Raw genomic sequence first — 27,338 nt, forward strand, 5'->3', positions numbered from 1 at the left:
TTTCTTCCACTAATACACGGTACTTCAATTCTAATCTTCCTATTGCTATCAAGATTTCAAAAAAACTTACTGCTTATGCAAAAGATGGCTACTCACATTGATTTCATCAAGGATATAACAATTTCGAAGATGCAATGGAAGTTGAAAGTTCGGGTTGTCCGTCCGTGGGAAGTACCAGATATTTTTAATTCAGTCACTACATTTTCGATTGAATTGGTTCTACAAGATGAAAAGGTATTTTAAATATGTTATTGCCTTGCTAATTCGTTTTGCTCTCTGTTACTGAACTTGCAAATCTAAATGTATTGTTCGTATCTTTGACTTACAAATTCGTTCAAATATATTGTTGAAAAGTAGAAACTGATTCCTTTTGTTCTCTGCTTCTTAAGTTGCAAATTGCTAATTAGTTTTGCTCTATGTTTCTGGACTTGCAAATCTTAATTTATTTTTCTGTATCTTTGACTTACAAATTTGTTTAAATATATTGTTGAAAAGTTGAAACTAATTCCTTTTGTTCTCTGCTTTTTAAGTTGCTCTATTTCTACTATTGAAAAGTAGTATTAGTATAAATTAAGTTGCAATCTGGAATAGTTGCTCTATTTCTTTTACTTACTAATTCGTTCTACCTTCCCTGTTTTTTAATGTGATTAAGTTGCAAATCTGGAGTTGTTGCTCTATTTCTTTGACATATTAATTTGTTCAAGTTTACAGTTGAAAAGTAGTATTAATATAAATTTGTTCAAATATTTTATGAAAAGTAGAAACTAATTCCTTTTGTTCTCTACTTCTTTAGCTGCAAATATGAATTTGAAAAGTAGTATTTGAAATGCAACCCAGTTTTAAGGAAATAGTGAACAAATGTATCGTCCTCAAAACAGTCGCAGAAATATAAAGAGGGGACAAAAGGTTTTTGGAATTAGCAAAAACATTAGACTACTTTTCAACTAAGTTGCAAATCTGGAGTTTTTGCTCTATTTCTTCGATTTATTAATTTGTTCAACTCTACTGTTGAAAAGTAGTATTAATATAAATTAGTATTACTATAAAATTTGTAATCTCTGTTATTTAATGTAATTTCTTTGTAGGGCGATCGGATACATGCTTCTATTGGCAAGTCAGTTTTACATCTTTTCAAAACACAAATTAATGAGCTTGGATTATATCTTATGGCAAACTTTATTGTTTGCCAAAACAAAGAGAGGTCCAACACCACAAAACATAGGTTGAGGCTGACATTTACTCAGCGGACAACAATGGCCGAAACAATTGATCCACTTTTTCTAATGAATATCTTTGATCTGCGACCATATCATCAATTGATAAATAAGGTTGATGTGAACGAGAGTGAATTATTCGGTAATAATAACTTTTACCTTAATATTCTAATTATTAACTTTAATGCTATTTATTTTAACATCTTCTTTTTCTTTAGATGTGATCGCAGAAATTGTCGGTTTTAGTAAGGTGCACAAGCACAAACAAGGTGGAATTTCTAGGAAGTTTATGGATATCGAACTAGAAGATGATGAGTAAGAATAAACAGTCATCCACAGATTAAGGATAGATTTGATAATTACATATGCTAAAAATTATATACTATTTCTATTTGGCAGGAGGAACAAGTTATCTGCTACATTCTAGGGCGAATTTGTTAATCAAGTTATACCTCACCTGCTAAGTTCTAACAACCAGCCTATTGTTGTTGTTATGCAGCTCATAAAAGCCCATAAATTTCAAAGTAAAATATAATTATTCAATTTGACATTACTTTGTGAAAGTTATTCATTACATCTTACACGTACTTTGTTTTGCAGATTCATATTCTATACGCAATACTTATGTTTACCCGAAAAAAGATAAAGTTGAATTTATACGTAGTTCTAAGGATACATGGTATAACTTGGCACAAATCAGAAAAGTAAGTAGAAGTATATCGAATATTGACTTGTAAAGAATGAAATACGAACCAATATTGAATTAGAAAACGATTTTATGAACTAGCAAGATGAATCAATATATAAAGCTCACAAGAGGATAATCTCTACTGTATTTCTCTGTGAATAGTAATATCTGAATATGAGAGTGTATCAATGTCTTAATGTTAGATCCCTTACAGAAATAATAGCCATCCCTCTTATAGTGGAGGGATCCTACTTTGGATATAATTAAAAATATATAGTGGGGAACCTATGATAGATTAACTTTTCCCTAATTCCTACAAAGATTCTCTCCCTTAGTGCGGCTGTAACGGCTCTTGTCCCTTGGCTCGATCTTGACCGGACTTGGTTTTGGTTGGTTTCTAGATTTAGAGCTCGCTATTGACTCGGGGCCTGATATTGACTTGTGATCGGTATTGATCGGTCTCTGGCTCTCAAGCTCGATAACGCCGCTTCACATCATAGTTCGATTTGGATTCGAGCTCGGTAATGACTTCGAGCTCGGTATTTGATCGGTCCCAAAAATTTGAGCTCGGTAACCTGGCTTCAGATCTCATGCTCGATATTATGAAGATGACCTTCGATTTATTATGTTCCAATTTTGACCAATCATACGAAGGTCGAAACCGGTTTTGACCATATACATATAGTCCCCTCGTTTCTCGAGAAGAATATGGCGAGAAACGACACGATTTTCCAATGGTATGACTTGATACAGGCTGACATTTGCATCGAGCCTGACCATGATGTACGTGATAGATGTCCCGTCGGTTCAGTTTACCAAGACATTAAATATGTATCAGACGATGGTCGGCCATTGTTGACATTGAACCGTCATTGCCAACCTTATAAATAGCCCCTCTTTTTATAACTTTTTACTTTTACATCTCCAAACCTTCTAAGTTCCCTTTCGCATCTTCTGAGTTCTTCATCTGTAAATTTGTGATTTTTACTGCAAAATCCCTCTTTTAGAACACCAAATCTTGTCATCTTCCTCTATCTTCAATCTTCAAATCCCAATGGCGAAAACGTCAAAAACCGATCCTAAAAAAGAAAAAGCTTCTTCTTCGCGGCCCGCCAGCGTCAAAACACTGGTGGAGCCACGACCTGAGGAGTGTGTTCCCGGGGTGTATGTTCTTACCTCCGACTTTAAGATCGACAAAGCTTCGCCGGTCTTCGAACGATGCAAGCCAGTATCGAGGTATATGTGCTCGATAACCGAGGGCCATCTTAAACAGTTAAGGAAAGATTGCAACTGGGAGAACAAAGAAGTGATAATCCCGGCTCCCGAAGAAGATATTACTACCCATGTGAAAGGTTTTTTAAGTGTTTATACTTACCCTTTAACGTTGGGCCCTTTCGGCCCTGTTGTCATTGATTTTTGCCGCCAATATCAAGTAACCCTAGGCCAAATCCATCCTTCTTTTTGGCGGATTGTTATTCTGATCCGCTTCTTAGGGAACAAGGCCGAGGGGATGTATTTCACCCTCGACCACCTCATTAGATTGTACAACCCCCTGCCTCTATCGAGGTAGGTTAATAAAATTCGAGCGCCGGGCAACCAAAGTGCTATTCTCAAGCATTGACGAGGATAAGGATCGAGGCTGGATGGGTAGGTTCATTTGAGTGAAGACTTCTGACTTAATTCCAGCCGATAAGATGCCGTTTCCCGAGGAATGGAACATGAAGCGTAAGTATAATTTCTACTGTTAGCTCCTATTGTTTTGCTCATTTGTTTCTTTCTCACCGATATCCTTTTCCGTGATGTAGCGGTTACGTGTTTCCCGGTGCTATGGCTTCGACCTCCACATATGTTGAGCGCTTGTGGAGCGACTTATCAAAGGGCCGATGGGAGGCTAAAAATCATGGTAAGCCTCTTTCCCATGTCTTCGATGATTCGAACAAAACGTCTTTCCTATACTTAACCAGTTTTCTTATGTGTAGGCCTGGGCAAAGATGCAGTCATGAGGCCTTCGTCTGGCGAGGAAGAGACTTCAGCCCCGGTTCCGAAACCGGTGAAGGATAACAAGAGAAAAATGGCCTCTACTATCGAAGATCCAAAGCTTAAGACGAGGACGGCTCATAAGCCGAGGAAGAACATCATCCCTTTGACCGAAGAATCTATTGGACGTCTAAGGGATGAAGACGAAGAAGAAGAAGAAGAAGAAGAAAACGACGGGTCCATACTGGTGGCCTGAGTGAAGAAAACCATCGACGCCCCAAAGGCAGCTGGGTCGATGGCGGTTGATGAGGCTCCATCTCGAACTGAGGGGATATCGGAGAAGGACTCTGACAAAGTCTCCGAGTCGTTGGAGATTGAGGATGTCTCCCACCGAAGTCATCAATCGGTGGGTATATCAGAAGGGGCTGACCCTGAAGCTCTTCGAACTAAGGAGAACGCCCTAAGCGACTCGCTTGGGGCAATAGTAATCGTAGACTCGCCTACTCTCCCCGCTTTTTCCGAAGGGGCAATTCGGGAAGCCCGAGCTTTGGGGACCCTCGAGGTAGTCGGGGCCCCTGAGGGTGAGGACCCCTTTCGTGATTTATTTACCGGTATCGAGGATGCTGCCGGCTTGAGTGACGCGTCGAGTCTTTTCTTCGAGGTTCAACGAGCCCTGAATCGGGTAAGTCTCGATTTCCTTTGTTGATGTCTTATTTTTCCATTTTCTGCCTAACTTTTTCTTTTTTTCATATAGGCTTTAGCTCTTCATCAAGAGGAGTTTTCCAAATCTTGGGCAGAGTTGAGCCGACGTGAGTCTGACTTCCGAGTGCTTTTGGAGGAGAGAAATGCCCTCAAACTTCTTAATGGATAGAGAGAGGAAGAGATCAAAGATCTTCGAGCCGAGTTGGCCAAGGCATACCAAGATCAGACCGACCTGACCGAGTAGGTAATGATAATCTTGAAAACTCATGGGCTCGATTGGGGAACGGTGGCTAATTTTTTGATCTCACAGCTGCAGCAGAAGCTTGAGGTGATCGGGCTGCTTCGCGAGGAGGTTGATACGATAAGGGCAGAGACCTTAGGGTGGAGAAAAGGCATGGACCGCCTCGCTGCAGAAAAAAAGACTGCTCAAGCCCAATTATCATCGGCCGAAAGTCAACTTCAAGGCATGAAGGAGAAGAGCTCGGTTCAAGCAAGAAAAATAGAGTAGCTCGAGGCTCGGTTGGCTTCCGAACTTGCCAAGGCCAAATCTAAAGCCGAAAAAAGCAAAGGCCAAGGCGGATGCATTCGTGGCCGTCTATCGGGCCGATATTGAAGCCGCTCAAGTAAAAGCAAAAAAGGCAGCTGAGACCGCTCAAACTCGAGCATATTGGGTTCTGAACTCGCCAAATGCCAATCTCGGAGGGAAACCCTCGAGGAGATCCATGCTCGAGGTTTTGATTTTACCGAAGAGATAAAAAAGGCTAAAGAGCTTGAAGCCGATGCCGTAGACTTGGCTTCCGATGATGATGATAATGATGATGGGAGCAAGAGTGGGTCTGAGAGCGGGGAGGATCCCGATGGAGAAGAGACTGCCCCCGGAGATAACCAGGAAACTTAGGGTTTTTTCCATTTTGATTTTTTGTGTAGGGTCCTGATTAGACGTTGTAAATACTCTTATATATATAAAAAGATCTTTTCCTTTCCCGACTTGTCTCTGCTTTATTCTCTGCCTTGTGAAGATTTTGTTTCATTCATGCCTTATGAAAGTTTTCATAAGTTCAAGGCCTTAGGCAATTTGATCGAAGTCGGACCTTGTAGCCTTTATAACCGAGTGAGCGTTTGTTCGAACTTGAAATAAAAAGTAGCCCTTACGCTTAATAGTCGAGTCTATTTGGTTTCTTGAAAAAGTAGACTTTAGGTTCACTAGTCGAGTGAGTGTTTGCTCGAACTCGAAGTAATGTAGCCCGTAGGCTTTTATGGTCGAGTGAGTGTTTGCTCGAACTCGAAGAAAGAGTAGCCCTTAGGCTTAGTAGTCGAATGAGTGTTTGCTCGAACTCGAAGTAAGAGTAGCCCTTAGGCGTTAATAGTCGCTCGAACTCGAAGTAATGTAGCCTGTAGGCTTAGTTGTCGAGTGAGTGTTTGCTCGAACTCGAAGTAAGAGTAGCCTTTAGGCTTTATTGGTCGAGTGAGTGTTTGCTCGAACTCGAAGTAAGAGTAGCCCTTAGGCTTAGTAGTCGAGTGAGTGCTTGCTCGAACTCGAAGTAAGAGTAGCCCTTAGGCTTAGTAGTCGAGTGAGTGCTTGCTCGAACTCGAAGTAAGAGTAGCCTTTAGGCTTTATGGTCGAGTGAGTGATTGCTCGAACTCGAAATAAGATTAGACCTTAGCATTAGTAGTTAAGTGAGTGATTGCTCGAACTCCAAATAAGATTAGCCCTTAGGCTTAGTAGTCGAGTGAGTGTTTGCTCGAACTCAAAGTAACGTAGCCCATAGGCTTTAATAGTCGGGTGAGTGATTGCTCGAACTCGAAGTAATATAGCTCGTAGGCTTAGTAGTCGAGTGAGTGCTTGCTCGAACTCGAAGTAATATAGCACGTAGGCTTAGTAGTCGAGTGAGTGATTGCTCGAACTCGAAATAAGATTATCCCTTAGGCTTAGTAGTCGAGTGAGTGCTTGCTCGAACTCGAAGTAATGTAGTCCGTAGGCTTAGTAGTCGAGTGAGTAATTACTCGAACTCGAAATAAGATTAGCCCTTAGGTTTAGTAGTTGAGTGGGTGTTTTCTCGAACTCGAAGTAACGTAGCCCGTAGGCTTTAATAGTCGAGTGAGTGATTACTCTAACTCGAAGTAATGTAGCCCGTAGGCTTAGTAGTCGAGTGAGTGCTTGCTCGAACTCGAAGTAATGTAGCCCGTAGGCTTAGTAGTCGAGTGAGTGTTTACTCGAACTCGAAGTAATGTAGCCCGTAGGCTTAGTAGTCGAGTGAGTGTTTACTCGACCTCGAAGTAATGTAGCCCGTAGGCTTAGTAGTCGAGTGAGTGATTGCTCGAACTCGAAGTAATGTAGCCCGTAGGCTTAGTAGATAGTCCCCTAGTGAGAATGGTTGCTCGAACTCGAATCGGGGTAGCCCTTAAGCCTGTTTGCATAATAGATCTCGAAATAGAGGAATATTTCTGGGATATAAGATATTGGTAAAGAAGAAATTTTTCTTTGTAAGTCTTTAAACATGTTTTTATGTTTTGTGCCAGGGCTCGGGCCAACTACATGGGCATGGCTCGTTTGACCATTTGGCCCTTACAATTTTTCCGGTCAAGACCCTGTTGCCATGAAGTAACGAAGTAACTTCCTTTGCACCGAACTTGATAATCATCGTTGATATATTCGAGGTTGATTGTAAGGAGGCCTCATATACCGTTGAATTGTTACAAGTTAGCACGATCAATGGTTGCCTCATTAAAAAACCTTGCCGAAAAACCCATTTGGGACAAAAATCGATCTAAGGGAAAAAGAGTGCAATGCGTGCTTTCTGGCCTAAAGGCTTCGAGTTAAATAATCCATCCTTGTTTTTGGTCGAACACCTGCAAGGGTTAGTTTCGAAATATAATTGAATAGGGGAGGATCGTACCTTCGCAGTAGTATCATTTTAGGTGTGATACGTTCCAATTGCTTGGTAGTTGATTGCCGTTTATCACGTCGAGCTTGTAGGATTTCCACTATACGATCGGTATCGGTCTCTGATCGGCCTTTGTTCTCGGTTGGTATCCCTTTTAATAACGGACCCAGAACCCAACTGGTCGTCTTCGACTCTTATTTTGGATTGATACCGATTGTGCACATCGGCCCAAGTAATAGCTGGGTACTCAATCAGGTTATGCTTCAGCCTCCGTGAAGCCATCGAGCTTTGTTCGTTTAGACCTTGAGAGATAACTTGAGCAGCCCAATCGTCTGTGACTGGTGGTAGATCCATTCGTTCTATTTGAAAACGGGATACGAATTCTCTTAGCATCTCGTTATCCTTTTGTCTTACCTTGAATAGGTCCGACTTCTTGGTTTCGACCTTTATGGCCCCAACATGTGTTTTTACAAAATAATCTGCAAGCCAGCAAAAGAATCAATAGAGTTAGACGGTAAATTATGATACCATATCATTCCTCCCTTTGACAGGGTTTCACCAAATGTTTTCAATAATACAGATTTGATCGCATTGTCCTCTAGATCGTTCCCTTTGATGGCACATGTGTAAGAGGTGACATGTTCGTTGGGATCGGTCGTTCCATTATATTTAGGAATCTTGGGCATGAAAAACTTCTTTGGGATCGGTTTAGGAGCCGCGCTCGGGGGGAAAGGCTTTTGTATGATTTTTTTTGGAATCTAAGCCCTTCAATATCGGTGGTGCCCCCGAGATCTGATCAACCCTGGAGTCATACGTTTCTATTTTTTTGTCGTTTGCCTCGATCCTCCTTTCTCCTGACTCTATTCATTTTGTCAGTTCTTCGAGCATCTTAACAATTTCGGCATTAGTCCCCGATTCTTGCTCATTTGACCTTACTATAGCTGGTCCCGTTTTGTGGGTGACTTCTTGGGGTGGACTGGTCTCCTGACTCTGGTCGGTGTCTGGGTATGGCTCTACAATTGGGCTATTTCTACTTGTTTAGCTTATAACATCTCAAAAATCATACGCAAGCTGATTTCGTTTTCCTCAGTGTTTTGGGTATTTCGAGCTGCAGACCGAGTTCTGCTATGAATGCTATTTTCAGGGTCGGAATGTTAGTTCGCCTTTATGGCCGCATGTGAATTAACGTCAATTGGCTCTTCGACCCTAGCTCCAATGGGATCGACGAATGGCCTTCCACCCCCGGGGGTTAAGTCATTGTTCTCATTTTGAAGGCCAACTTCGTTATCGATAGGTAGGGCCATTAATTGAGGACTCGTCATTTTTCAACCTGAAATCAAAGATACTTCCAAGAGCAAGTGTAAAATGGTGTGTTATGCAAAGATTCGTACCAAATAACCACTGTTATCCTTAGCTCCACGGTGGGTGCCAAACTATTTATCTGAAAAACGGATAGAGTTGAATTTATACGTAGTTCTAAGGATACGTGGTATAACTTGGCACAAATCAGAAAAGTAAGTAGAAGTATATCGAATATTGACTTGTAAATAATGAAATACGAACCAATAATGAATTAGAAAGCGATTTTATGAACTAGCAAGATGAATCAATGTATAAAGCTCACAAGAGGATAATATCTATTGTATTTCTCTGTGAATAGTAATATCTGAATATGAGAGTGTATCAATGCCTTAATGTTAGATCCCTTACAGAACTAATAGTCATCCCTCTTATAGTGGATGGATCCTACTTTGGATATAATTAAAAATACATAGTGGGGAACCTATGATAGATTAGTTTTTCCCTAATTCCTGTCGAGATTATCTCCCTTAGTGCGGCTGTAACGACTCTTGTCCCTTGGCTCGATCTTGATCGGACTTGGTTTTGGTTGGTTTCCAGATTTAGAGCTCGATATTGACTCGGGGCCCGATATTGACTTAGGTTCGATATTGATTGGTCTCTGGCTCTCAAGCTCGATAAAGCCGCTTCGCATCATAGTTCGATTTGGATTCAAGCTCGGTAATGACTTCGAGCTCGATATTTGATCGGTCCCAGAAATTTGAGCTCTGTAACCTGGCTTCAGATCTCATACTCGATATTATGAAGATGACTTTCGGTCTATTATGTTCCAATCTTGACCAATGATTCGAAGGTCGAAACCGGTTTTGACCGTATACAACTTGGAATGCATCAAAGTTGTGGATTAATCCTACTTTTTCTCAATCTGACGAGTTTAAAACACGGTTTAATATTTTTTTCCCTGTATCTACACTCAAATCTATTTTTCCAATTATAGTTCTAAATATTTTACTCATTTATAAATATAGATTACTTTCTGTTCGGGATAGTTACTCTGAGATACTGACTCAAACCATCTCTCAACAAAGTTACTCTGTCTCGGATGAGTTAGAGAAGGGCATTGTTGAAGTTAAAACAGTTGGCCAATTAGTGGAGTCCATGCAAGTGAGTTAACTATTTTTATCTTCTTTCTTCGAAATTTCGAAAGACCATCTTTTCTATTTGTTTTCTTCTCATATTTCAGCCTTTGGTTCTCCTATTTTATGGCATTAAAATGTGATTGAGCATTTAGAATATGATAACTTTTTATATGACATTTACTCCATTTGCATAAATATGTAGAGTTTCACTAATGTAATTTGGTATTAATATTGGATGGAGGACATGACAGCTCTGTTTATTCACTGAAATCGTCGGGGCCTGATGCTTTTTCTTTGCTTATCGGAATGCACAAAAGGGAAATATAATAAAAACTCCTATCATATCAATAATCTACTGCAAACTTCGCCTTTTTTTACATAAGTTCCTCCTAAAGTTGAGCTAACTAATATTTTACTAACATAACACTATCTTTAAACACGAAATCTTATAGTCATGCAAATTGACCTATCTTTAATCTCTGTAATAAGGAAGTTGTATGTAAGATATGTTTTACCACAAATCATACTTTGTATGTTCGGCTCTCGGATTACATTTTGGTTACTAATGGATGACAACCATAAACTTTCACTATCTAAAGTTTTTATCATTTTATTAAACAGGAAGGTCCCTGATGGATTGTCGCAAGTATTGAAAATTTAGAACTTGAAAAAGGATGGTCGTATGTCAGCTGCAAGAAGTGTCAAAAGAAAGTGGATAAACTGGGAAACATTTATCAATGCCCAAACAAATGTAAAAATGAAGATTACTCAGCAGTTATTAAGTAAAAGCAGCAACTCTATTTCCTTATTCCATCAAAACGTACATTTATATCTCAAATCAAATATGCATTTAGGTACAAGCTTCATGTTAGGGTAATGGATAGTACTGGATCTGTTTCCCTATTGCTCTGGGACCGCGAATCCATGTTTCTCATAGGCAAGTCTGCATAAGAATTGAAGAAAGGATTTCTTGAGTTATATCAACTAATTAAATTCATATTTATTATTTGAAAAATTCCAACGCAAAATTTCATTCTAGAATATTGGCGTTTTTGATAAGTATTCCTATCCAGTAGAGCTGAACAATATTCTTCAAAGAAAATTCATGTTTAAGGTTATTATCAAGAGCTCGAACATTCAATTGCAATAGGAAGTTTATAGTGTTGTTAAGCTTACGGATGAGGAGCGATTGATAAAGAAATATAGTCATGATCCGCCTTCAGATGACTTAACTATATGTCATATTCGCTCACAAACTTCATAACATATTTAAATTGCGAATTTCTTTTAAATTGCATAATTTGTATTATAATTTCAAACTCATTTATTTATTAATTTTTCATAGGACCTTGACTTCAATAATAATCAAGTCTTAGATGGAGAGAAAGAATGCGAGGTAAATACATCGCTAACTTTTAATTTGTCCTTTAAGATGACACCAACTTATATATCTGGAAGGATATGTTTCTGAATAAACTTTCAGATATGGAAATTTTTTTTATAACTTTAAAAGTTGTGAATGTTCACTTTGTTTATTCTATAGGAAGCTACAAACTGACTATTAATATTTGTTTAGATTATTGATTCTTCTAAATAAATTTTTTGCAGGGTATAAATTAATAAAGCTATAGGAACTATAAGTTCACTACTTATTTTCACAATTTTTTGTATTTTATATATGCAGGATTCCACTGAAGAGAACGATTTAATCGATATTGCAAATACACCTGCCAAGATAAGTTTAACTAACGCCGCAACAGTGGTTGAGGAAGATCCGAATACACAGTTGTCAGGAAATAAAATCAAGAGAGTATTTAAGAAGAAGAAAACAGCATAAGGTGTTTGCAAATGTAACACTTTGGAGAAACCAAGAACTGTCTGATTAGTCTTATTAGTAGTTTTATTAGTTATGAACAATGTATTTGAATCATTTCAAGTTATTTCTGCTATTTCACTTTTCCGTTTTACTTAGTTTGGAAATATAATACTTATGGACAAGATATTTGAAGCTTTTCATGGTTCTTTCTGGTAGTAAAGTTTTCCTATTCAGCTGCGTATATTATTTTCTATACATTAACATTTTATCTGATTTTAAAATGTCAGCCTATAAATAGTATTGAATCAAAATGTAGTAGATCATGCTAATTTCAATTGAATTTTCATTACCTGCATTGATGTGGGAATGTTAACATTTCTCCACATTTGTACTGCTGCTGCCTTCATATGGAGAAGCTGTCATTTATTATCCAGTGTGACAAAATTCGACAGGTGTAGGACAAGTCGGACATGCACAGGTGAAGTTGGACAGGTATACGTAGAAAGCGGTTTCATTGTATATACATGGAAGTATGGAACATATGAATTTTCTTCAGAAAATTGTCTAATAGTGTTTCATTGGAACAAACTCTATTTTTGGCCTAAAGTTCAAGGTATATTTTAATCTTTGATTCTTCATAGGGTATGTTTCTGAAACAGAAAAGCTGGGACTGCTTGGGGCCACTCCTTATCAAACGTTTCTTTTGGATGAGATTTGAGAGGCCACTCAATACTTTGATATGTCAAATTCAATCTGTACAGCTTCCACTGGGCAAGTATGCATTTACTGAAATCATTATCACCTGCTGATCATGATCAATCAATGAACAAGAATAGCCTGTTGTTCAGGGACATGAAAAGCTTGGTTCTTTGGTGGCTACTTATTTGGGGCTTAAATGCATCTGTTTAACAAAATATATTGTTGCAGACTTATGAGCTGCATTTTTTCAAAGGGTTCTTCTACAGATGATTATGTTGTATCTTTAAATTGCTCATTCTTCCATCAAATTTTTACTTATTTATTTTTGCTCTTACAGTCTTACTAATTTGATTTCCTTCCCTACTTTCTCTGTTGGTTGGATACCTATGTACTCATCAGATCAATCCTCTAAAGCGAATTCATGAAGCCACAAACTTTTAGAGGAGAAAGTTGGAATTTGACTTGATTTTGAGTGTTGTTATGAGTTTGCTTTGTTAATAATCTTTGCTACAGATCATTATCATATCTAAAATTATATAGTCGAACCCACAAAGGAATGTGTTATGATATTAGACGGTGACATATGATCTCGAACATCTTTTCAATATATTATTATTAAAAATATGGAAGAAAAGATTATGCATATATAAACGCTACAAATGTACTCTGAAAGGCAAATATAACAATCTTCGGCACTTTTAATTGATGCAACAATATAGACGATTTTGGTCTTTCCTATGGCTAAAGCTACATAGCTAAACATATATCATCACAACCATCATATTAAAGATATAAAACATGTATCTTCAAGTACAAATTCTTATTCTAAAATGACATAGTCGCACACGGTAGGGAAATTCTTATGCTATTACAACATATATATCACGAGTGTCGTATTAAGATATAAGATAAATAAAATAATGCATAAACTTTACAAAAATACTCTTACAGGACAAAAACACAACCTGCTTTGCCTTTAAAATATTCACCCATGCAGACGACTTTTGTCTCTCATATGGTCGAAGCTACATAACCATTATGATTTCATAATTGATGAGAAATTAAAAAAATCAACAATCGTCATCCGACAAATTTTTATCCATTTGATTTTTATGTGGGAATTTGAAATTATAGAATTATATAGTCGCACACATTACAGAATTACGGAATATTTCATGGTATTACATCACATATATCGCGGGCATCATATTAAAGATAAGGTAAAGAAAAAAAGGGTCTTAAAATGAAAAAACCACAAAATAAAGCAAAAGAAAACAATTTTTTAAATACACTATTGCTTTCTCCTCAAAATCAGTAGATAGATCTTATCCTATTTACGTTCTGTTGTAAAGCATTAAAACACACCAAAACCCAACTTCAATATTATTGTATCCAGAAAAAGAAAAGACTGGGATTTATATTAAAATATAGAATTACTTAAAAAAAAATACGATGAAATACAAATACACCATTTAAAGCGAAAATGAGGCGCAATATATGCCATGTATCGTCTCAACTGCATTCAACAGACGGCTCTACAACTTCTCACACCTAAGTCAGTTTCTACTCAATTTGACATGGAAGAGGAGAAGAAACTCGCAAGAAAAAATAGAATGAACATAAGCAAGCAGAAACGGCAGAAATATTGTTCGGATAATAATGGTATGAACTTTTATCCACTATTTGCACATTTGCCTGACTGCTGCTTAGAGACTCTTTGTTCACTGCTTTCAAATACTACCTATTTCCTAAGTCATCTTCTGTTTTCTCTGATTTTCCTTGGGCTAATTGCCACACGTAATTCTTTAAAATTTTCGTGGCTATTGGATGTCTCAAAAGCTCTGTCATTGTCCACCGTACACTTGCATAAGTTATTAGTTAAGTAAATTTTTAGGTGTTCTACTGGAATTATTGCTTTGTGCTGCAATATGGATTTTTCATTAGAAACCATCCAATTAAGTTTCTGCTACCTTGATCATCTTGCTTTGGGTCATTCTTCAGCAGTAGAGTTCCTTTCTGAGTTGGACTTTGAATGTAGCAACTAGACTTTGCACCAGCGCAAACTTCTTGCTCTTTTGAACAAATTGATCGTCATGTAGGTTGCAGAAGTGATATATGTTGTGGTGTTTAAATTAACTTAACTGAACTACTAATTTCAAAGATGTGGTGACTTAAAGTTGTTGACTATGTTCAATTTTTTTAATTAATGATCTATATCCGTAGGAATTAGAAGAAAGTTAGAACGATTCTTTCTTCTTGATATTGCTAATGTTCCGTACAATGTGTATGCTTATACAAGTATTTGAAAGACAAGAAAGGACAACTACAACTATATTTAATTAGAAGTCCCTAATTCCTATATGTTTGCCCATAATCACATATATTTGCCCATAACTCTAGTTGTAACTTGCATTTGGATAACAAAGTTCTGGAAGGTTTGAGTATCTTTCAGCTATATGCAATATGCTATATTGAAATGGACCGGATTTGGGCTACAGTAATAGGCTCAGTTCTTTATTTGTGTTGGCCTGCTGATTTATGTTTTATGTGTTTGGCCCAAATGTGTGTTGTGTCTGATCGGTCCATGTATGATAGGGTATGATCTTTTATTTTCTAGATCATTCGACAAACCACTTGGTGCTTTCTCTTTCTTCGTCTTCAACTGTATCGCCTCCTTCTTCCCCACTTCGGAGTTTAGGTTGTGTGAAGAAGATTCTGGTCCAACACCTCCCCCCCCCCCCAAGTCGGAGGGGTGAGAAAGCACACCCAACTTGGAGACGATTGAGCGGTGTAAAGATCCGGAAAGAGGTTTAGTAAACACATCTGCGAGCTGAGATGTCGAAGGAACAAACGATAAAGATATCAAACCGGCGAGGAACTGTTGACGGACGAAGTGACAATCAATTTCTACATGTTTCGTCCGTTCGAGGAAGACTGTTTTTTTTTTGCTATGTGAATAGCCGCCTAGCTATTAGAATGAAGAGAAACTGAAAAAGAGGGGGGAACTGAGAGATCTGTGAGAAGGCGTACAAGCCATGTGAGTTCTGCAACAACCTTCTTCATATATCGGTACTCAGCCTCTGCAGAAGATAGAGAGAGTGAAGATTGTTTCTTTGATTTTCATGAAACAGGGGATCCTCCGAGGTTGATGTAAAAGTCATTTACTGAGCGGCGTGTCTCCGGACAGGACCCCCAATCTGAGTCACAAAAGGCGAGCAATTGAAAAGAGGGGTCTGAATTCATAAAGAGCCCAAGTACCGACGAAGATAGCAAATATCGAAGACATCGTAAGGCAGCACCAAAATGAGGTCGACGCGGACTTTGCATATATTGGCTCAGATGCTGAACGGCGAATGAGATGTCAAATCGAGTATGGGTTAAAAAATTGAGCTTACCCAATAGTCGCCTGTAGATTGTTGGATCATGCAGAGCCTCACCAACATCGGCACGAAGCTTGCAACTAGGGTTTAAAGGAGATGAAGCTGGACGTGAATCAAGGACACCAAATTCAGAAAGAAGGTCTAAGGTGAACTTCCTCTGACTGATAATTAGTCCCTATTTTTCTTGTAATATTTCCATCCCGAGAAAATAACTAGCCTCTCTAAGATCTTTAACTTTGAATTCTGAATTGAGAAATGCTTTTAGACTAGAAAGCTCTGTAAGATCATCACCTGTTAGAAGTATGTCATCTAAATAAACAGCAACAATAGAAATTCTAGAACTCACTTTTTGAAAAATAAGGAACAGTCGTTAAGAGAATGAGAATAGCCTTTGAAGTTGAGGGCACCAGTAAGTCTTGCGTACCACTGACGTGAAGCATGTTTAAGTCCATATAAGGACTTTTTTAGTCTGCAAACATGGTTAGGGGAGGGTGAAGTTATTCATGGTGGAAATCTCATGTATACCTCTTCCTATAGATCACCATGAAGAAAAGCGTTATTGACATCTAATTGAAATAATTTCCAATTCATTTTGACTGCGACTGCTAAAATGTGTCTAACAGTGGTCATTTTGACTACTGGACTGAAAGTCTCATTGTAATCGATTCATTCCCTTTGTATGTCCCCTCGGATAACTAGTCGAGCCTTGAACCTTTCAATACTACCATCAGATCTATACTTAACCTTATAGACCTATTTACATGGTTAAGGTCTCTTTTCTTTTGGTAATTTAACCATTTTCCAGGTTTGGTTGGCCTCCAAGGCTTGAAGTTCTGTAGCCATTGCATCCTGCCAACATGGATGTAAAGCTGCCTGGGAGAAGCTTGTAGGTTCAATGATGTGAGAAATAGAGGTGAGAAGTGATTGATTTGTAGGAGAAAGGTCTATGAAAGGTATAGTAGTAGGTGAGACTGGTGCTGCAAAACACAAATCTGTTAGAGCAGTCAAGTACACAACATTGCACACATAATCTGCCAGATAAGATGGTGGATTATGGTCCCTAGTGGATCTCCTTAGTGTAGGTTGAAGGGGAATAGGAGATGGAGAGGAAGTGATCTTGGAGATAGGAGATAAAGTAGGAGCTGTTCTAGGTGATTCTATTAAAGGAGGGAGAGTAGGACTAAGACTGAATTCTGAAGAAGAAGGGTGATTAGTTTGGAGGAAAGAGTGTGTTTGGTCGGATATAGTAGAAAGTTCTTTAGGGAAAATAGGTGGTTCAGGTGTAGGAGAAGAAAAAGGGAATATATTCTCATAAAAAATTACATTTCTAGAAATGAGAATTGTTCTAGATTGAAGATCTAATAGTTTGTATCCTTTCTTCCCAAAGGGATATCCTAGAAATGCACATTTGACTGATCTAGATTGAAGTTTTGATCTGTGAAGAGGTAAAGTAGAAACATAACATAGGCAACCAAAATATTTCAAAAAATCATAAGATGGATGTTTTCCAAAAAGGACTTCAAAAGGTGTTTTGAAATTAAGCACTCTAGAAGGAAATCTATTGATTAAAAAAGTAGCAGTTAACAGACAATCACCCCAATACATAGTAGGGAGAGCAGACTGAAATAATAGAGCCCTACCTGCCTTTAGAAGATGTTTGTATTTTCGTTCAACTACTCCATTTTGTTGTGGGGTAGCAACACAAGAAGTTTGATGAAGGATTCCATTAGAGGAGAAATTTTTTGAAAAAATGGATGCTGATCCTAATTCCAAAGCATTATCTGAACGAATGATTTTAACTTTTCTTGCAAACTGCCTTTCCACCATTGCTATGAAAGATTGCAAGACTGGAAAAATATTGCTTTTTGTTCTTAAAAGATAAGTCCAAGTTCCTCTACTATAGTCATCTACTATGGTCAAGAAGTATCTATAATTATCATGAGTTGGTACCTTGTAGGGTCCCTAGGTATCAACATGAATAAGATGAAAAATTAAACTTGTGTTGATATTGCTTGAATGAAAAGGTAATTTTGTCTGCCTAGCTTGAGAACATATATCACAAAGAACATTAAACTTGGTTAGAGAAGGAAACTGAAAACTGGATATATTTTGCATACTAGATAGAGGCATATGCCCCAACCTTTTGTGCCATAGGCTTACATTAGAACTGACTCTAGCAGAACAAGAAACTAAATGAGAGACAAAATCTTTCCTAAGGTTATTACAAGCTGGATAAGACTGAAAAACTGACAGACTTCTATAAGCTAGTCCAGAACTTAGAGAAGCTGGATTAAGTAGATATAGGCCTTCCTTCACTTCACCAATTACCACTGGCCTCTTCAGTGAAGGGCCCTACAAGAATGTACCAAAAGAGGAGAAAAGCAAGGAACATATGAGTTGTTGAGTGAGTTTGTGAACTGAAATTAGATTAAATTTGAAATCTGGAACATATAACACATTGTGTAGGGTTAAATCTGGCAGAACATGCATACTACCAACTTGACTGACCTTAACTTTGTATGAATTTGGGAGATTAACATACAGAGATTTGGTTAGAGATTTCACATTGAATAAAATGGAATATTCAAAAGTCATATATTCTGAAGCCCCTGAATCTTTTATCCAGGAGGTAGAATTCATGTAAGGGAAACAGGAAAGACAATATAGGTTAGGAGCCGTGATTGTTTTACCAGCACAATTGGCACTAGCATTTGCATCAGAAATGTGCTCACCCTGTTGGCCAACCTTCACATGTTGAAGAAGTTGGTAGATCTGATTTAGCTGCTCTTGAGTGTTGACTTTGTCTACTGTATGCCCCTCCAATATGTTGACTGATTGGGTTGTGTTTTCTTCATTCATGATTACTGCATTGCTGTGAGGACCTGCTTGATACCTTTTGGATTTGGTGAACTTAAAAGTTGAGGGAAAACCAATGATTCTATAGCATTTGTCAATGGAATGTCCAGGTTTCTTGCAATAGTTACATATCAGGTTATGCTTCTTTCCTTCAAGAGTTGTTTTGAACTTTCCTTCTCCAGAAGCATATTTCTGAAAAGTGGTTTGCTGATTTTGTACCAGGAAAATAGTCTCGACTGGATGTTGTGCAACATGAATTTCCCTTTACTTTTCATCTTTAATGAGAAGAGAGTAGGGTTGATTGACACTAGGAAGAGGAGTAATCATCAGAATGTTACTCCTCACAGCTGAGTAGGCATCGTTAAGCCCCATGAGAAATTGGATGAGCCTACCATCTTGAAGGGATTTGAAAGTTCTGGACTTGCCTCCACAATCACACTCACAGGTGCAGTGCACACAAGTATTCAAGTTATCTAACTCATCCCAAATCCTTTTTACCTTTGTATAATATCCTGCCACATCAGAGGTGCCTTGCACTAGATCACTCAACTCCTTTTGTAACTGGTAAAGTTGAGCACCGTTGCATTGTCCAAATCTGACCTCAAGCTCTTTCCAAATGTCATTTGCAGTTTTAGAATAAAGGACACTTTTAGCTATGTCCTTAGACAGAGAGTTCAAAAGCCATGATATAACCATATCATTGCAACGATTCCACTGCTTGAAGTCAGTGGAAGAGGCATCAAGTACAAAATAAATTCCTTCGATAAAACTAAGTTTATTCTTGGCAGAGAGTGCAATGACTATGGCTCTACGCCATCCTCCATATCCCTTTCCATCAAAAGGTGAGTTGACAAGAACCATGCCTGGTGAGTCAGAGGGATGAAGATAGTAGGGATGAGAGGAATCGATAAGCACAGCAGTATGTTGAGAGACTGTGTGAGCTGCAGAAATATTAGAAGAGTCATCTGTGGAATTTGTTGCCATTTGAAAAGAGAAAGAAAAAAATGGTAACTGGAAAAAAATACAGATTAAGATTTCAGATAGCTACTGCTCTGATACGATGTAGGAATTAGAAGAAAGTTAGAATGATTCTTTCTTCTTGATATTACTAATGTTATGTACAATGTGTATGTTTATACAAGTATTTGAAAGACAAGAAAGGACAACTACAACTATATTTAAATAGAAGTCCCTAATTCCTATATGTTTGCCCATAATCACATGTATTTGCCCATAACTCTAGTTGTAACTTGCATTTGGATAACAAAGTTCTGGAAGGTTTGAGTATCTTTCAGCTATATCCAATATGCTATATTGAAATGGACCGGATTTGGGCTGCAGTAATAGGCCCAGTTCTTTATTTGTGTTGGGCTGCTGATTTATGTTTTGTGTGTTTGGCCCAAATGTGTATTGTGTCTGATAGGCCCATGTATGATAGGGTATAATCTTTTATTTTCTAGATCATTCGACAGACTACTTGGTGCTTTCTCTTTCTTCGTCTTCGACTGTATCGCTTCCTTCTTCCCCACTTCGGAGTTTAGGTTGTGTGAAGAAGATTCTGGTCCAACAATATCTCTTTCATCTCAAAATCTGAAAACACAAAAAATATTAGGCGGTAGTTTAATTTAGTGGAATAATCGTGAGGTTCGCCGATGTTAATTAGGACATTTCTATTATATAGATACAAAAGAAACTTAGCTAGAGTGATTAGAAACCTATTGAAGTTACATCTTATGATACAATGTTTACAATGCAACTAAAAGCGCGAATAATCTTCTGTGATCTAATGTAATGTGGACGAGTCGAGTAATAGGCGATTATATCAGAATTATATTTGTGCCGAAAGCTCAGGTTCAAATCTTATCAAATGTCTTTTTTTCCAAGGGGAGAATATGGCACAAGCATTGAGTTCCCTACATTCTAATTCTTTTTTTGCAGGCTAAAAAAAAGTGACACGCCTTCACGCGTGTGTAATGATATCTGAATCATTTTGAAATCTTGAAGTTCTGCCTTTGGATTATTAATCGTTGGTGCTAATAGTTGATTTGTCTTTGTACCTGCCTGTTTATTCTACCCAAAATTTCTGATTAAATCCTTAAGTTTCTTAAACATACATTGATTTGGACTTTGCAGCAACTACGCTTAGCAACAGCACAAGGTTCTTGATCTTTTGAACAAACTAATCGTCATTTTGTCGTTAGTGTTTGGGATGTAAAAGCTGTTCATAAAAGATGAAAGCTCTAAATATGAAAACTATAAATAACGGGAATAGAAATAGGTGTGCCAAGCTGGGATACAAGTTCATTTTATGGTCTGGTCAACAATGAAATTACCAGAATACATCAAATCTGTACCATCTTATAATGAATATTTTTGCAGAGTATTAGGAATTCAAGGTAATCTGGAGATTAGTTGATGAGATGATTGAGAAAATATAGCCTACAACTGCAAGGACATTTAATTTAATTTGTGGATATGTACTTGTGGAGAGAAAGGTTTGGCTAGAAAATTAGTAGATACGTTTATTAAATCAAAGTTATTCAATTATAGATTTTAGGCATTCATTTACTGCAATTTTACATTCCCTTCTGGGTGTCATGAATGGCTGTATTAGCCAATGTTGGTTTAACATCATCTTGCTGATATTTTTTCCAGTTCTTTTAGTTAGCTGATTTGTATGTTTTATGGTTTACAGACTTTATTTGTCCTGCTACTATCAGAGGGGATGCTTTTGGAAAAGAAAAGGCAACACAACCTTTAACATACATAACAAATCGTCAAAATTTCACACGATTACATTATACACCTTTAAAGAGTTGTGGACACGCTTTATCGTTTCAATCTCAGGCACGATATCCAAATTTACCTCCAGAGAAACATTTGCAATTTGGTTTGTCAACTTCAAATGTGCCGAGAAATTATCTTCTACCGGATTTAAATGAGCTACCCCTATTGCAAAGTTCTTATTATAAATAAATTTATTTATATAACATGAATAGTTTATATATACTAACGGCTTTTTATTATAACTTATTATTAGAACTTGAGGATGTCAATATTGATGGTGATGTACCAGGTATGTTTTTAATGAATAAAAGTTTTAGCTATTAAATTACACAAATAAACTACATTTATTTTAATATTCAAAATAATGGCAGTTTGATTAAATACTTAACGTAATAATACGTGAAAACAATCGCAGAAAATAATGATGCAACTGAAGATGAAGACGAGTATGAAGGTATGTCTATCTTAACACAAACAATGATTCATTCATGCGTCCACTTTTTCAATTTATATGGCTAATTTAATATGATTTTAATGTTATACTATTTAGAGCCTGATGTTGGATATGCAATTATTGACAATAAAGGTATGGATATTTATTATTTCTATATGTATATACAACAAGTAGGCATAGCATAACATAACACCTTGACATTAATCTTACATTTGCTTCTTTTATTCATAGAGTACTGGGACATAGGCGATCCTACATATGAATGTGAACAATGTGGTGCTTAAGAAAGAATCAACAAGAAACTCAAAGTTAAAAAACCAGAGTTCTCTTTGTGTTGTAATCATGGAAAGATACACCTACCAAAGCCAACAGAACCTCCCACAATTTTAAAATACTTATTATTTGGATCAGGTAACAAGAAAATTTATTTTTACCATACTTAAATAATATCGTCAATATATGAATAAATAATGATTCACCAACAAATATTTTTATCTAGGTCCAAAAAGTAACCATTTCAGAGATAATATTAGAAGTTATAACTCAATGTTTTCATTTACATCAATGGGAGGAAAAGTTGATGCTTCTCTCAACGAAACAAAGGGGCCAAGAACATTCAAATTATCTGGACAAAACTATCATCAAATCGGGAGTTTATTGCCTCCCGAAGGATCCACCCCCAAGTTTGCACAATTATATATATACGACACAGAAAACGAAGTTCAAAATAGAATTCATGCACTAGGGTTAGTATTCAATTATTCTTAATTTATATATGCATGAATAATCTAACAAAAACAAACTTAGATCAATTTTATAAAACCTATTTTTATGCAGTCGTGGTGAAAGCATAAAACAACTTCATGCTGAAATTGTTCAAGATCTGAAACAAATGCTTGATGAACAGAATGTTTTGACAAAGTCATTTAGAATGGTCAGAGACAAATTTCAAGAAGATACTCACTCCAATTATAGACTCAGATTGATAGGGAAACGGAACTATGATGGAAGAAGATACAACTTATCAATGGTTTCAGAGGTAGCTGCTTTGGTAGTTGGAGATTTTGATATCTAGATGTGACCTGGACATCATTGTTGAAACCCAATTGGACATCTACAAAGGATAAATGAGTTGAATGCTGCCTATTTAGGTCTTCAGTATCCTTTATTGTTTCCATTTGGTGAAGATGGTTATAGGGAAGATATTCCTTTAAATGGAAATGACGAATCGAGTGGAGGAAGGCATTTTGTTAGCATGCATGCGTGAATATTTCGCATACAAAATTCCATAAAGGAATGGTGAAGTACCAACAATTGTGAACTCAAGAAGATTATTTCAACAATTCTTAGTTGATGCATTTACAATGGTTGAATCGTCTAGGTTGAAGTATATCATAACTTATTAAAAACAATTGCGAGCTCACATGTATAAAGGATTAGAAGATGCAGTTTTACTTGGAGAGATAAATCCTTCTTCCCAAGGTAAAAGAGTAATTCTTTCATCCAGCTTCAGAGGGGTGCAAGATACATGATTCAAAATTATCAAGATGCTATGGCAATCTGCAAATAGGCTGGATATCCAGATCTTTTCATCACATTTACTTGCAACCTAAAATGGCCTGAGATTAGTATATTTGTAAAGAGTAGGGGCTTACAACCAGAAAATCGCCCATACATTTTATCTAGGGTGTTCAAAATCAAATTGGATCGTTTAATAAAGGATTTGAAAGAGAAACAAATTTTTGGAGCAGTTAAATCAGGTATAGAATTCATGTTTTATAATAAATTATTATCACATTTACAATCTGATTTAATAAGGCATTTTGTTTTACATATAAATTAAAATCACTTACCCCAATCATAAATTATTATTTTTTGCAGTGATATATACTATAGAATTTCAAAAGCGAGGGTTGCATCATGCACACATATTGCTCTTTTTTCATAATAAATATCCAAATGTTGGAGACATAGATCAAATAATTTCAGCATAAATACCAGATGAATTGGTCGATCTGTATTATTATAAGGCCGTGAAGAAATTCATGATGCATGGCATGTGTGGCTCTACTAGAAAATCGTCTCCTTACATGCGTAATGGTAGATGTACAAAACACTTTCCAAAGAAGTTTGTAGAAAATACCACAATAGATGAAGATGGATATCCTATTTATAAAAGAAGGGACACTGGTAGAACTATCCAGAAAGAAGGTATTGAGTTGGATAACAGGTATGTGGTGCCACATAATAGATTTTTATCGTTGAAGTATAGTGCACATATAAATATTGAATGGTGCAATCAATCTCGATCAATCAAGTACTTATTTAAATACGTTAATTAGGGTCATGATCGTGTGACAACATCTTTTTCTCAAAGTGTGCATGAGGAAGACTCATTGGTTGTTGATGAAATAAAAATGTATTATGATTGTCGATATATATCACCATGTGAAGCTGCTTGGAGAATTTTTAAATTTTCAATTCACCATAGAGAACCTTCGGTAGAAAGACTTTCCTTTCATCTACCAAATGAACAAACAGTTATTTTCTCTGATGATGATCCAATTGATGATGTTGCCAATAGACCAAGTGTAAAGGAATTACAGTTTTTAAGCTGGTTTGAGGCAAATAAGACATATGAAGAAGCAAGAGAATTAATTTATGCAGAATTTCCTCTTAAGTTTGTGTGGAATAAAAAATAAAAAAAAGTGGGAAAAAAGAAGAAATTCTGCATTTTCAATAGGGAGAATATTCTTTGTACCAACTGGAAGTGGAGAGCAATATTACCTTCGAATGTTGTTGAATGTCATTAAAGGACCTAAGTGTTATAATGATTTACGCAAAATCAACAATCACGAACATCTAACTTTTAGAGATGCATGTTAAGCACTGGATTTATTAGATGATGACAAAGAATATGTGAATGTCATAAAGGAGGCAAGTAACTGGGGAATACCATCATATCTTAGACAGTTATTTGCTATGTTACTATTATCAAATTCAATGTCACGACCAGAATGTGTTTGGGAAGCAATATGGATTTTATTATCAGATGATATCCTACATGAAGAAAGAAGAATATTGGATAATCCAAGTACACAGTTCGACCTTCTATTTCAAATTTTAAAATTATATATTTGTTAAAATAGTTTTTGCATTATTGGTATATACAAATTAAATCTTAGTCTACTGTACGATGCTAGATTTAAGCTTGCAAAGTATGAGTGATTAATTATTTATATATTTTTTTGGAGAGATACTCGATGTAGCCTTCCAATGTAGTAAAGTAACATTAATTTGCTTTTACAATTTCTGAAGAAAGTTATTTTACTCTTATCTTTATATGATTCATGACAACTTTATAATTTTATGATTAATTATTTAATTATATATTTTTGTTATTTCAGAGGTTGAGCTAACAAACGATGAACTAAAGAATCGTTCTCTACAAAAGTTGGAAAATTTATTAAAAGGTTGCGGAACAACGTTTCATGATTTTCCGACTATGCCAACACCGGTTTTCAATGAAGAGGAAGTTGACAACACCAATAGACTCATTTGTGATGAATTGCATTATAATAGGCGTTGTTTGTCTAAGGAACATGAAGAATTATTGGTTAAATTGACAGTGGAGCAAAAGTTAGTTTATGATAGAATTATCACAGTAGTGCATGAGGACAAAGGTGGATTCTTCTTCTTATATGGTCATAGAGGAACTGGGAAGACATTTATTTAGAGGACTTTATCTTCGGCCATAAGATCTAAAGGAGATATTGTGTTAACAGTTGCGTCCAGCGGAATTGCATCTCTTTTGTTACCAGGAGGACGAACAGCTCATTCGAGATTTGCAATCCCACTCAATGCAACTGAAGATTCAACATGTAATATAAAATAGGTATTTCTCTATCAAAATTGATTGTCAAGACAAAGTTAATTATTTGGGATGAAGCACCAATGATGCATAGATATTGTTCTGAAGCTCTAGATAGAACTCTAAGAGATATTCTTAGATTTAAAGATGCATCCAATTTGGATCGACCATTTGGAAGAAAAACAGTTGTTCTTGGTGGTGACTTCAGATAAATGCTTCCTGTCATTCCAAATGGTACGAGACAAGATATTGTTAATGTTGCTCTTAATTATTCATATTTGTGGAATCACTGTCATGTCTTAAAGCTAGCAAACAATATGAGGTTGGAAGGACATCAGGTGGATTCACATTTGAATGATCTAAGATAATTTTCTGATTGGATTTTAGCAATTGGTGATAGTATGATTGGAAATTTAGTTGATGGTATTGAAAATGTTCATATCCGTGATGATCTTATCATAAATAATTGTGGTGATCTAATTTTTGCAATTATGAAAAGTACATATCCAAATTTTTTAAGACATTGCAGTAATATAACATACCTACAACAAAGAGAAATTCTTGCTCCCACTCTCAACATGGTTGAATCAATCAACGAATACATGGTTTCACTAAACCAAAGTCAACCAAAAATATTTTTAAGTTCCGATACAATTTGCATGTCAGACGATGCTTTTACAGGTTTGGAACACATACATATATCTGAATTCCTAAACACTATTAAGTGTTCTGAAATATTAAATCATGTTGTCACTTTGAAAGTGGGTGTCCCAGTGATGTTATTGAGAAATATAAACCAATCTTCAGGGTTATGTAACGGAACAAGATTAATCATCACTAGACTTGAAAATCGGGTTATCGAAGCAAAAGTTTTATCGAGAAATATGGCTGGATAAAAGGTGTTCATTCCAAGAATATAATTGACTCCATCTGATGGAAGAATACCTTTTAAGTTTCAACGAAGGCAATTTTCAATAGTTGTATCTTTTGCCATGACTATAAACAAAAGTCAAGGACAATCTTTATCTCATGTTGTGTTATATTTGAAGAAATCAGTCTTCACACATGGGCAACTTTATGTTGCTCTATCACGGGTTTCAAACAGAAAGGAATTAAAAATTTTAGTTTATGACGATGATGGAGAAATTTTAAATGAAGCAACAAATGTAGTTTACAAAGAAGTTTTCCGTAATTTACTTTGAGAATGAAAGCAAATCTGATCGGAAAGTTCATAACTTATGTGCTTCTTGTAACGACTCGGCCGGTCATTTTGACTATTGCAATCCCGTTACCCCATTTACTGCTCAAATTATTATTTACGGTTGTTATTTGGATTGCCAAGGTAATTAGTTCGGGTCCGGTGAGATTTTAGAATGATTTGGAACACTTAATTTCAAGATTAAGAATTTAAGTTGAAAAGGTTGACCGGATGTTGACGTATGTGTAGTGACCCCGGAGAATTTTTGCTAAGGAAATTAAGGTTTTGTGGTACCGAGGTAGATCAATTAGTACAAAGATTATAAAAAAATTTCTGACGCAGTTATGCGATCGCATAACAGGTAGGCGATCCG

At 36.6% G+C, this 27,338-nt stretch overlaps 2 protein-coding genes across 3 annotated transcripts; both read left to right on the top strand.

Moving 5' to 3' along the window:
• Positions 1–26,982, top strand: LOC104096879 (uncharacterized). 2 transcript variants are annotated; one of them, XM_070191860.1, is made up of 8 exons: positions 1–234; positions 1,086–1,356; positions 1,433–1,529; positions 1,614–1,738; positions 9,794–9,929; positions 10,526–10,686; positions 10,759–11,300; positions 11,589–11,919. In XM_070191860.1, exons 1-4 carry the CDS (start codon positions 76–78, stop codon positions 1,639–1,641), a joined length of 555 nt encoding a protein of 184 aa, XP_070047961.1. In that variant the 5' UTR covers positions 1–75; the 3' UTR covers positions 1,642–1,738; positions 9,794–9,929; positions 10,526–10,686; positions 10,759–11,300; positions 11,589–11,919. The 2 variants fall into 2 exon arrangements, with proteins under 2 accessions (XP_070047961.1, XP_033512216.1); XM_033656325.2 differs by lacking the exons at positions 10,526–10,686; positions 10,759–11,300; positions 11,589–11,919 and adding an exon at positions 25,304–26,982.
• Positions 22,461–24,598, top strand: LOC138903125 (uncharacterized). Its single transcript, XM_070191043.1, has 4 exons — positions 22,461–22,579; positions 22,734–22,947; positions 23,927–24,126; positions 24,388–24,598. The coding sequence occupies exons 1-4, from the start codon at positions 22,461–22,463 to the stop codon at positions 24,596–24,598; spliced, it is 744 nt and encodes a 247-aa protein (XP_070047144.1).
• Positions 26,983–27,338: the final 356 nt, after the last annotated feature.

This window comes from Nicotiana tomentosiformis, chromosome 12 (genome assembly GCF_000390325.3).
Source record: "Nicotiana tomentosiformis chromosome 12, ASM39032v3, whole genome shotgun sequence".
Taxonomy (NCBI): Eukaryota; Viridiplantae; Streptophyta; class Magnoliopsida; order Solanales; family Solanaceae; genus Nicotiana; species Nicotiana tomentosiformis.

Excerpts from the sequence above, each read along its gene's own strand:
- LOC104096879 (XM_033656325.2), top strand. The coding sequence starts at position 76 with ATGCAAAAGATGGCTACTCACATTGATTTCATCAAGGATATAACAATT. Across the intron at positions 1,357-1,432 it reads GAACGAGAGTGAATTATTCG|ATGTGATCGCAGAAATTGTC; the intron begins GTAATAATAACT and ends CTTTTTCTTTAG. Across the intron at positions 1,530-1,613 it reads ATCGAACTAGAAGATGATGA|GAGGAACAAGTTATCTGCTA; the intron begins GTAAGAATAAAC and ends TCTATTTGGCAG.
- LOC138903125 (XM_070191043.1), top strand. The coding sequence starts at position 22,461 with ATGGGAGGAAAAGTTGATGCTTCTCTCAACGAAACAAAGGGGCCAAGA. Across the intron at positions 22,948-23,926 it reads TTTCAGAGGTAGCTGCTTTG|GCCGTGAAGAAATTCATGAT; the intron begins GTAGTTGGAGAT and ends TATTATTATAAG. Across the intron at positions 24,127-24,387 it reads GGTATTGAGTTGGATAACAG|AGAACCTTCGGTAGAAAGAC; the intron begins GTATGTGGTGCC and ends AATTCACCATAG.